A 10,596-nucleotide genomic window follows, 5' to 3' on the forward strand; every position below is an offset into this window, starting at 1 on the left:
CTGTATCGTCATATGGTCTAAGACTGTGCCAAAACTGAGCTTTTTTGACTAATAAGGTGGTGTTAACTGTCCAGCTGGGGTCAACAGTGATGTATACACTAAGGAACTTAAAACTTTTGACCATATCCACAGTTACACTGTGTACAGTGGCTACTGTGGTTCATCCTGTTGTAAATAATAATCCCGTTCATTTGATCAACATTAAGAGATAGATTATTGTCTCTGCATCAGCCTGCAGGTCCCTCTAACTCTTCCCTTTATGCTGACTCATCACTGGTGATTATGAGGGCTATCACAGTAATAGCATCAGACAATTTGAGGTGGTTTAAGCTGTGTTTAGCGTTGTGGACAGCAGCGTGTAAACCAAAAAATCATGTTTTTTTGTGTTTGTAAGTGTCTGTGGGATTGAGTTTGACTCTGTAGTTTATCATTGTGCTGCTTCTTCTGTTTTGCTGCAAAACCAACAAAGGTCTGTCCTTTGTTAATCTGGCAAATTTCACATAAATGTATGTAAAATCAAAACTTCTCTAAGTGTAAGAGCATTAAACTACTAAAGGAACTACAACTACTACTACTGCAGATTCTGCTGCTGGATTTTCTGAAGTGACGTATGCTGAGATAAACCTGAAAAAGAAACCCCAAAAAAATCAACGTGGAGCAAAAGGAAAAAATGTATGATGTAACTGAGTTTCTAACTAAGTGATAATGTTTAATTTAGTGATAATGTTATAATCAAAGGGTTTGTCCACAGAGGTAAGATATATGATATAGCACACGATCAGTCAAAAAACTCATAAAAGCAGTGTTGTTAAATCTCACAGTTAGAGTTCTGTTGGTAGGTGGTGTAGGAATGGAACTGCGGAATCAGATTTTGTTGTGTAGCCACTGTGGTTCAAGATTAGAATATTAAAATGATGTAAGTTAGCAAATTGGGTTTTATTGCATGGAAGTCTTGCATTGGTCCACTATGCCATCTAGTGTTGACTTGATTCTGCCCAGAGTGCATGAAATGTTTTCTATTTGGTTTCTGAGAACTGTTTTAAGATGGCTCAAACATCATCAATAGACAGAACATGTGTCAGATGTGAATGACAATTTAGGCTCAGTGTTCTGAGGAGCTACAGGCTAGTCCCAATGATACAGTACTGGATCCTGTATGTGTACTGCTTTTGAAATAGTACCAAAGTGGGCTGGGCATGTGAGCTAGTAGCCTCACCCTAATTTGCACCTGAAGCATGATCTTAACTGGGTTCACAACATGAGCAGTATTAGACTTTATGGCACCAAAGGTGTGACATTTCATGACATCACAGGTGTGAATCAACCACAGAGATTCTTTTACTCCTTTAAACAGGTGGATTCCAGCTAATGGGTAAAATGCTTGAGCTAGCAGTGCAAGGATACTCCCTCAGGAATATGGACAGAGTACTTGCCCCACAGCCCGAAGTGGCAATGTTACATTTTCAACTGTACAGTATAATATTAAACATACATTTAAACATGAAGTATGCTTACTTTTGTGGTCTCCGTAATTAGTTTTAGCATATCATAATAAAATAACTGAGTGAAGATTAAATAAAGAGTGTATTCTGCTAACTGCAATGTGTGAAAACTGGTGTGTGGGTGGGGGAGCTGCTGTAAATCAGGAGTGATGTAAGTGAAGAAAGAAAATGAAGAGTGAGAGAATGCAGAGTGATATTCAGTAGGTTTTAATGTTACAGTAGAGAACAGCAGAAGTGTTTAGTGTAATGGTTCTATAGATTTGTGGAACCTGTGTGATTCCACAAACCACTGGGCGACAGGACAGTGTTAATAGGGTTAAGGGTTAATACTGCCCACGATTTATCAGTTCAGTTGACCCCACACAAACCAAGCCTCTCGTCTCATTTTTCTTTTTCATGTACAGTTCTGACTATATATTCATAGCTAATACATACTCGATCCCAGAAAGATGATTCAAACAGAACATGAAGTTCAACCATGCCGGGAAACAACTTCTGATTAGCAGATTTCTAACCCCCTTTAAAAAGTTTTGTAAGAGGCTAAGCCCTCACACACAGCGGTGGACAGCCAACAGAGCAGAAAGTGTGAAGGGCCTTGCTCAAGGCCCCAACAGCAGCAGCTTGCCAAAACCAGGTATCAAACCCACAACCCTGTCATCAATAGCCCGGAGGTGTGTGTGTGTGTGTGGGTGGGTGTGGGTGGGTGGGTGGTTGTGTGTGTGGGTGTGTGTGTGGGTGGGTGTGTGTGTGTGGGTGTGTGTGGGTGTGTGGGTGTGGGTGTGGGTGTGTGTGTGTGGGTGGAACGAAAATAAATAACAGCCATATGAAAAAAGCAGCTTCAGTCCATTCAAATGTGCAATTGCTCACTATACTGCCACCTGGCATTTTTTGCAACTGCTCTTACTGCCTGATCCATCATACGATAAGTGTTTTATGCTACATAATAATGTTAAGAATATGGTACATCGTAAATGTGCTGATAAACAGTGATTGAGTGAACATTGTTTATTGAAAAAGAACTGCAGATATATAGTAATAGTTCACTATGATAAATGAAATACTTTTATAAAATAAAATATAAAACCAACATGTTGAGCCACCAGTCTCCCTCTCACCAGAACTATTTCCAATCATGAATATAAAAGATATGGTGTACATCTCAGTGATGTTTGCATGTCAACTTTCCGGACTTGGCAAATCAACATGTTATTAACTGAGAACACAAGAACAAACTATGGCATAAATGTAAAAAAAAAAAATCATTTCATTATATTTTATTTTATACTTATTATCTTTGGGCTTTGTCTGATGAGCTAATATTTAACAGAATTGGCTGTCAAAATAGCTGCTCTTCTACAGTTTAGTCTATATTCAAAACTTCTGACCAATCCATAAACATATTATTATTTATTCAGCATAATGTGTGTTTTCCTGTATGAAGCTGTACAAGTATATTTAGTGTTACTTTTGTGGTAAAAGGAATTACTTAGATGTTTTTATTGTATTGAATTTTATTGTATATTTTGATTTATTTTGAATTTGTGCAAAATGTGTTGAACATCATCACCAGCAAACCTGTTGAGTGAGTGCAGTGCAGGGCTGATCTGCTGACCGTCATCAGGTTCATTAGATCTGAAACATCAGTTTGGAAAAGGCTCCCTACTGCACCTTTTTTAAATAACTGAAATCACAGCTAAAATCTTCACCAGTTTTGAATTTAGATGTATATTACTTTGAGAAGTAGTTTAATAATGGATTCATTCCATTTGGGCAAGTTGTTATTTGTACGAAAGACCTGTCAGTGTCCTGTCAGGGGCACCACCTTTCCTGCCCTGGTTGCACAGGGACTACATGTGTCATTGCCAAGCCCCTCCAAACTTCAAATGTTACCTAATTGTAAGGAAACGCATTAGCCATGTTATAAAGACTTCTGCATGGAAATGTATATATATGGAGTGTATATATATATATATATATGAAATGATCCAAATGAAATGTTGTTCATTTGGGTCTAATATATATATATATATATATATATATATATATATATATATATATATATATATATATTAGACCCAAATGAACAACATTTCATTTGGGTCATTTCATATATATATATATATATATATATATATATATATATATATATATATATATATATTAGACCCAAATGAACAACATTTCATTTGGGTCATTTCATATATATATATATATATATATATATATATATATATATATATATATATATATATATATATATATATATATATTAGACCCAAATGAACAACATTTCATTTGGGTCATTTCATATATATATATACACTCCATATATATACATTTCCATGCAGAAGTCTTTATAATACTTTATAATGAGTAAAAAAAAAAAACATTGTTCGAAATGTTGTTCATTTGGGTCTAATATATATATATATATATATATATATATATATTAGACCCAAATGAACAACATTTCGAACAATGTTTTTTTTTTTTACTCATGGTGCATTATTAATAACTATGTTTACATAATCTGTCCTCTTGTTATAGGACATAATTATGTCACTAACTGCTATGTAGTGATGACCTGGCTGCCACCTCTTTGTGTAGATCTACAGTTGTCTTTTACTGTAAATGTGCATTTTCAGAAAGTAATATTTTGTGGTTGAGTTTACCTCAGGTTAAGCTTTTACAAGCTTAAAAGGAACTATTATTTCAAATAAAAAAAGCACCCATAAAAAAAACATACCCATTGCATAGACTGAAATAGATAGACGATGTTTGATTATAATTTGAACATCATCAGCTATTGCTATAGCAGGTCAAGCTGTTGTAACATCTAAATAGAATTTAGAAGAAAACATTGACATTGGCAACTCATTTAAGGAACATGTGGTGCTGAAATGCCTGTGCGAGTTCTAAAGGGATGGTAGTATTTTTTGAAAATGACTCATACATTCATGAACAGAACATGAAGAAAACTGTAACTTCATAATCATTTAGATTTATTGGTCACATTCTGAAATTATTATAATAAAGATAAACACAGTTTAAAATATATGATACTGATAAAAATATATTATATATACTGATAAAACAGCCCCACACATTTCTCTTTAATAACTCTGTGCTTACTTTATAAATTTTATAAAAGTCATTTATAAAAATTACTTTTACTAATAATCATGATTCAACTTCAGTGACTGCTTGTGTTCTGCTCATCTCTTCAGGTTTAGCTGTAAAAGCCCAATAAGAAATATGCATTAAACCAATGTTACAATTAAAATTTCAGATCAATTAAGAAACATCTGTGTCAGTGATGCTGAATGAGTCTTTCTTGTAAGCCATAGTGTCTGCTGGTAAACACTGTGCAAATTGTGTTCTATCAAAGATACACAAAAAACAAGCACACATATGACTGTGTGTACTGAAGACATACCTGTTGCTCATCATATGCTTTATCTACATTAAAACAAGCCCATTTTCTTTAGCCAATTAACAAAATACAAACTGCATCCCAGGAGCTGGATCACTAGAGCTTTATAGTCTTAAAATTACAACTGAAAAGAAAGAAATGTAAAAATGTGCATTTATTACATGTTTTTGGCTCACATAGACAATACCATACCAAGTCTAAATAAGGAGCACGTGCTCTGCGACCAGCTTCCCTCATTAGCGCAACTCTGAATACCTGGAACTGGGGCCTCTTAAGTCGTAGCGTTTCACTCAATCGTTGCCGTGAATTTTTTCTTTTTGCAACCTTTATACTACAGCTTTCTACGGTCTGCTCAAACGGGAAGTATATTGATCTTGCCATTGCCTGTTTGGTCTTACGTCTGTTGTCCTTGTTGCCCTTTCTGCCCTGGTAGATCTAGCCTGTTTGTTTTGCAAGTGTTTCCTTGTGTTCACTGCCACGCCTGACCAAGCATTACAGCCACAGGTAACTGAGCTCTTACCTTGAGCTCTGAAGCATTTGACCCCCAGTATGATGGACACCATCAAATACGGAGACGCTGCCATTAAACTACTGAGCAGACTGAGCACTGAGAATGGAGCTCCTGATGTAGACACACCTGAACACACACACACACACAGAGAGCACCTAAATTACACAGAGCTGATGAAAATAAATACTCATTATGTTCACTCATAAATAATCACTCATACAGGCAGTTCTGTATCAGTGTAAAATAATATAGAGAAAAAACTATGTTTTTAGATGTTTTCTGTCAAAAGCAGCAAACCTCTGACTGAGATCCAGCTCTGTGGAGACTCTCCTCCCTCTGTGAGTTTACAGTGGTAGAGACCTTCATCTGACTTTGAGACAGTACGGATGGTCATCTCTCCTGTAGTCTGGGTCTGGAGGAATAATCCATCTTTATAGAAATCAGCTGTGAAGTCAAAAGACTTTGTGTGGTGATATAAACAACTTAGAATCAGAGGATCTCCACTGGTGAGGGGATGGACAGGACTCTCCAGAATTACAGCACCATCTGCAGGAATGAAATAGACAGTAAAATAATAATTATAATACTAATTATTAGTCAAAAGTTTGCATCTTTCAAATATATCAGTAAAGGACAGCCATGGCCTGAAGGTTAGAGAAGCAGACTTGTGACCACATGTCCTTGAGCAAGGCACCCAACCTCCAAGGCTCACAAGGTCTATGTACATCGATCGTCTAGTATGGGTAAGTGTACTGTAGACTCACTGTGCACTGTGATGTTGACAGGACTGCTGCTCCCTCCAGATTCAGACTCACACCAGTACACTCCAGTGTGGGATGAGTAGAGCGAGCTGATGTTGCATGTAGATCCTGTAACTGATCCCCAGCCTGATACACAATCTGACACCCTCTCACTGTGTGTGTATCGCCTTACTCTCCATCCAGTAGAGTTACTCTGTCCCTCACAGCTCAGTGAGAGAGGGTCATTAGTAAAGTGTTGAGATCTGCTGGGACTGATGGTCAGAGATGCTGGAGGAGACGTAGCTAAAGGTTGCAGAGAAGATACAGGTTGTTGTGTGTGCAATTCTACACAACTAAAACTGGTCACTGATGTTGTGTCCATATTTCCTCACCTGTGATCCATAGAGGCTGTGGATTGCTGTACTGTGTGTGATAGACTGGGTCTCCTCTCTCTGCTCTGCACATATAAACTCCTGTGTGATGAAGAGCAGCAGGGCTGAGTGTGTAGGGGCCTCCAGATCCTCTGCTGCTGTCTGAGAGGAACTCATCATTATCTCTGTACCAGCTGAATGTCCAGCCAGTAGAGGAGCCTCTGACCTCGCAGCTTAGAGTCACTGAATCTCCTTCAGTCAGCCAGCTCTGTGGAGACACACTCAGCACTGCCTGGGCTTCAGCTGTTACACAGGAAACACAACATTGTGAATGAAGAATCAAGCTAACAAACATTCATCCAGAGTAAAAAGTGTTCAATTACATAAAAATCAACCATTAACACTCACCAGATACAGTCAGTGTAACAGCATCACTGATCTCTGATCTCTGAGAATCACTCCTCCTCTCTCCTCTGCAGGTGTATTTACCACTGTCAGACTCTACAACCGAGTTGATTATGAACTCCTGTGATGTGTTGGATATGTGGACAGTATGGTCACTCTTATTCCAGCTGTATGTCCACTTAGCGACTCCTCCTCTCTGCAGGTCACATCTGAGAGTGACAGTCTCTCCTCTCAACACCTGATTATCAGGCTTAATGGACACAGTAGCTTTAGGATTCCCTGTAAGAAAAATAATCTAGTGTTAATAAACCAAACAAAACACTGTTCCTTAATAGAGCAAGGATGAAATATGTCTGTCTACCAAGCTGACCGATCAACCACTATTAGATTTTGAAATAAGCTTTAGCGTCATCTTACTTTATATTAAACCAGTTTGTTAAATGGATTAAGATTTATTAATTTATTTAAAACGCTTTAAAATCAGATGCTGTCTTAAAATGTTCTAGTAAAAATAAATTCATGACATCTGAGGATGCACATTCTGGTTTTCAAACACTTTAGAATGACTCAAGTGAACACAGCACTGACTCTACAGTGAGTGTAATTTTGGGTGAAGTTGTATAGAATAGAGGTGATGTAAGTAAATAGTGAATAGCAGCAGTTTATTTGTTTACTAAATATTATTTTATTAAATCTGAATGAAAACAAGTTAGACATGTCAGAAAACGCTGAACAAAATATAAACACTGTATAACACTGCCATACAATCAATGTTGGTATTTATTTAGACCATATATACGTTTATATATACGTTAAGGCATGAACTCACCTGTTGGAGTGAGTGCAACAGAGATACTGTACTGTGATGATCGTGGCCGGTCATGCCGCTCTCCTTTACACCGGTACTGATCTCCATTAACCACAGCATCTCCTCTGATGGTGAGAGTGTTGTTGTTTACAGTGTGATACACAAACTGAGACACTGCAGACCATCTACGCTGATTATTCTGTTTCTCCCACTGATATCTCCATCCATCATAATTACTAATCTCACACTTCAGAGTGACTGACTCTCTAGTGAACAAAGGACTCCATTTAGGTTCTACAGTCAGTGTAGGTCTGGGTAAAGCTGTGAGAAGAGAGGAGAGAGGAACACTCATAGTCAGTGTTGGGTAATGTGGTGTAAAGTACAGTGTGTTATAGTGATGGAATTACACATTACAATGTAGACTCTTCTAATCACAGTACACTTACTGACTTAATAAGAGTGTGTTTCTCTCACATCTCTAAGAGAACTATATTAATGACCTGCATTTTCATCTGCATGTCCCTGACTTTATCTTTTGTATTTTTTATGTACCAATGTACCAATGTACCAATTTTATGTATTTTTTATGTACCAATAAATATGACATCTGCACTATTCATGGTATGTCACCATGTTGTGATGGTGGAATAAAGTTATGCTGCTCCAATTGTTTTAATTAATTGTTTTTATGACATAATTTGCACAAAAGAGTACTCCATTGAGTGTCATTCCTATGGATCCTTCTGGCCAATACCAATCATTTTAAAAAGCTTGTAGAGATGTAAATAAACACATTCTCAGCAGTACTCAGGTGGATCTCTATGTCCACCTCCAATAACGACGCAGAAAATATCTGGATGTGTTCTTGTGTGAATCTCTCATTATGTCACTTAAGAGGTCCACTAGGACCATGTAGAACATGTAGAGAAGGGTAAAAGCTGTGAGGAGACAGAAACAGGCTGAGAGTCAACAGTGTCCCTTGTGAAGAAATATCAGCAAATGTCACACCCTGCCCTTCCCCACCCCAGGTCCACACTTTTACCCACAACCACTGACTGGTCACAATCACTACTATTCTTCAATAATGCTTCTGCTCTCACACTCACCTGATACAGTCAGTGTAACAGGAGCACTGGTGTGTGAGTAGCGTGAGGTTCCTGTCACTGTTCCTCTGCAGGTGTAGTCACCACTGTCAGAGTCTGTAACAGAGCTGATTACATACTCCTGTGATGAGCTGGATGGAGAAACCATGTATTCAATCCTATACCAGCTGTATGTCCACTTCCTTACTCCTTCTCCCTTTAGATGACATCTGAGAGTGACAATCTCTCCTCTGAACGCTGGATTAGGTGTGATGGTCAGCTCAGGTGTTGGTCTCTCTGTGTAAAGGAAATAAATGTAGAGAATAAATGATTGTAATGAAGGTGTTTTCATGTCTGTGTGGATTATAAAGAATGATTTAAACAGTAGTCAACAGAACACACCTCCACACTTCTGTCTGTTAGGAGCACAGATAATGTCTGACTCCAGAAAAAGCCTGAAACTCAGCATTTTAATAAACTGTTTGTTTATTTTACTATTTATGTTTGCAGGGATGAACTGGCCATCAGAAGAACCATGACAATTCTCAGTGGGCCGCTGTGTTTTATGCCTCTTTCTCTCCCTCTCTCCCTCTCTCCCTCTCACACTTTCACACTCACACTCACTCAATGTAAGAATGGAGTTCCGAACCCATAGGACCTTACCAAAGTCACATTGCTAAGCTAACTTAGTGACATATTGCTGACAGCAGTGTTGCTATGCTGTGCTACAGTGATGAGTGTTGACTGTTCTACTAATCTTACATAACACACTTTCCTTTTGCCAAAATAAAAAATCAGTGAACTTACCTCTCACTGTAAGAGTAACAGCATTACTGTCCTGTGATGATTTGGGTCTGTAATCACTCAGTCCTCTACACCAGTACTGACCCTGAGCTGCTGCTGAACTGATGGTAAAACTGATAGACCTGTGTGTAACTGCTGTAAGATGTCTGCTTCCTTTATCCCACTGGTAACTCCAGTAATTGTCAATCTCTATCTCACACTTCAGAGTGACTGACTCTCCAGTGAACACAATACTGTCTGGTTCTACAGTCAGTGTAGCTCTGGGCAAATCTACAGAAAAGGGAAAAGTGCATAATGAGTTCCTTTAACATCAACATGTTCTTAATGGAAATAGAAACTAATCATCTGTAGTGAAGTGATAGAGAGGGTAATGAAGACTGGAGAGATGATCACACTCACCTGATACTGTCAGTGTAACAGCAGCACTGTTCTCTGAGGTGCGAGAGGTTCCTCTCACTGTTCCTCTGCAGGTGTAGTCACCACTGTCAGAGTCTGTAACAGAGCTGATGCTGAAATCCTGTGATATGTTGTATGGGTTAGATTGGCCAATCTTATTCCAACTGTATGTCCACTCATTGTCTCCTACTCCTTGTATGAAACATCTAAAAGAAACAGTCTCTCCTCTGAACACCTGACTATCAGGCTCTATGGTCACCACAGCTTTTGGTCTCTCTGTAAAAAGACCATAAAACATCTTTAGAAGAAGATGTGGAAGATGATGCACAGTATAAAGAAGCAGTGGAAAGGTGGCACACAGAATACACACAGATACATGGTGACATTATAAATGCTACTGGAGAAAATAAAGTGTTAAATGTACATGTGTTAATGATGATTACACTGGAGATACTGGCTATTACATTAGTATCTATTAGAGATTGTTGGTTTTAGATAAACTTTAGGTGTTTAATAGTTAACCCTAAATACACCAGGTGTCTTG

The 10,596-nt window shown here is 38.0% G+C and overlaps 1 protein-coding gene across 1 annotated transcript; it reads right to left on the minus strand.

The window, feature by feature from the left end:
- Positions 1-4,516: 4,516 nt before the first annotated feature.
- Positions 4,517-10,350, minus strand: LOC140562305 (Fc receptor-like protein 5). The gene is made up of 10 exons (XM_072687834.1): positions 10,056-10,350; positions 9,660-9,926; positions 8,877-9,149; positions 7,792-8,091; positions 6,966-7,241; positions 6,579-6,860; positions 6,211-6,489; positions 5,744-5,992; positions 5,456-5,572; positions 4,517-4,735 (listed from the first exon to the last, which is right to left on the minus strand). The coding sequence occupies exons 1-10, from the start codon at positions 10,348-10,350 to the stop codon at positions 4,683-4,685; spliced, it is 2,391 nt and encodes a 796-aa protein (XP_072543935.1). The 3' UTR covers positions 4,517-4,682.
- Positions 10,351-10,596: the final 246 nt, after the last annotated feature.

Source organism: Salminus brasiliensis, chromosome 9 (genome assembly GCF_030463535.1).
Source record: "Salminus brasiliensis chromosome 9, fSalBra1.hap2, whole genome shotgun sequence".
Taxonomy (NCBI): Eukaryota; Metazoa; Chordata; class Actinopteri; order Characiformes; family Bryconidae; genus Salminus; species Salminus brasiliensis.

What these genes read in the sequence shown, in the direction of transcription:
- LOC140562305 (XM_072687834.1), bottom strand. Translation starts at nt 10,350, where the DNA reads ATGTTTTATGGTCTTTTTACAGAGAGACCAAAAGCTGTGGTGACCATA. An exon ending in TGTTACACTGACTGTATCTG is followed by an intron (nt 6,861 to 6,965) that starts GTGAGTGTTAAT and finishes CCTGTGTAACAG; the next exon opens with CTGAAGCCCAGGCAGTGCTG. An exon ending in ACAGCCTCTATGGATCACAG is followed by an intron (nt 6,490 to 6,578) that starts GTGAGGAAATAT and finishes TGCAACCTTTAG; the next exon opens with CTACGTCTCCTCCAGCATCT.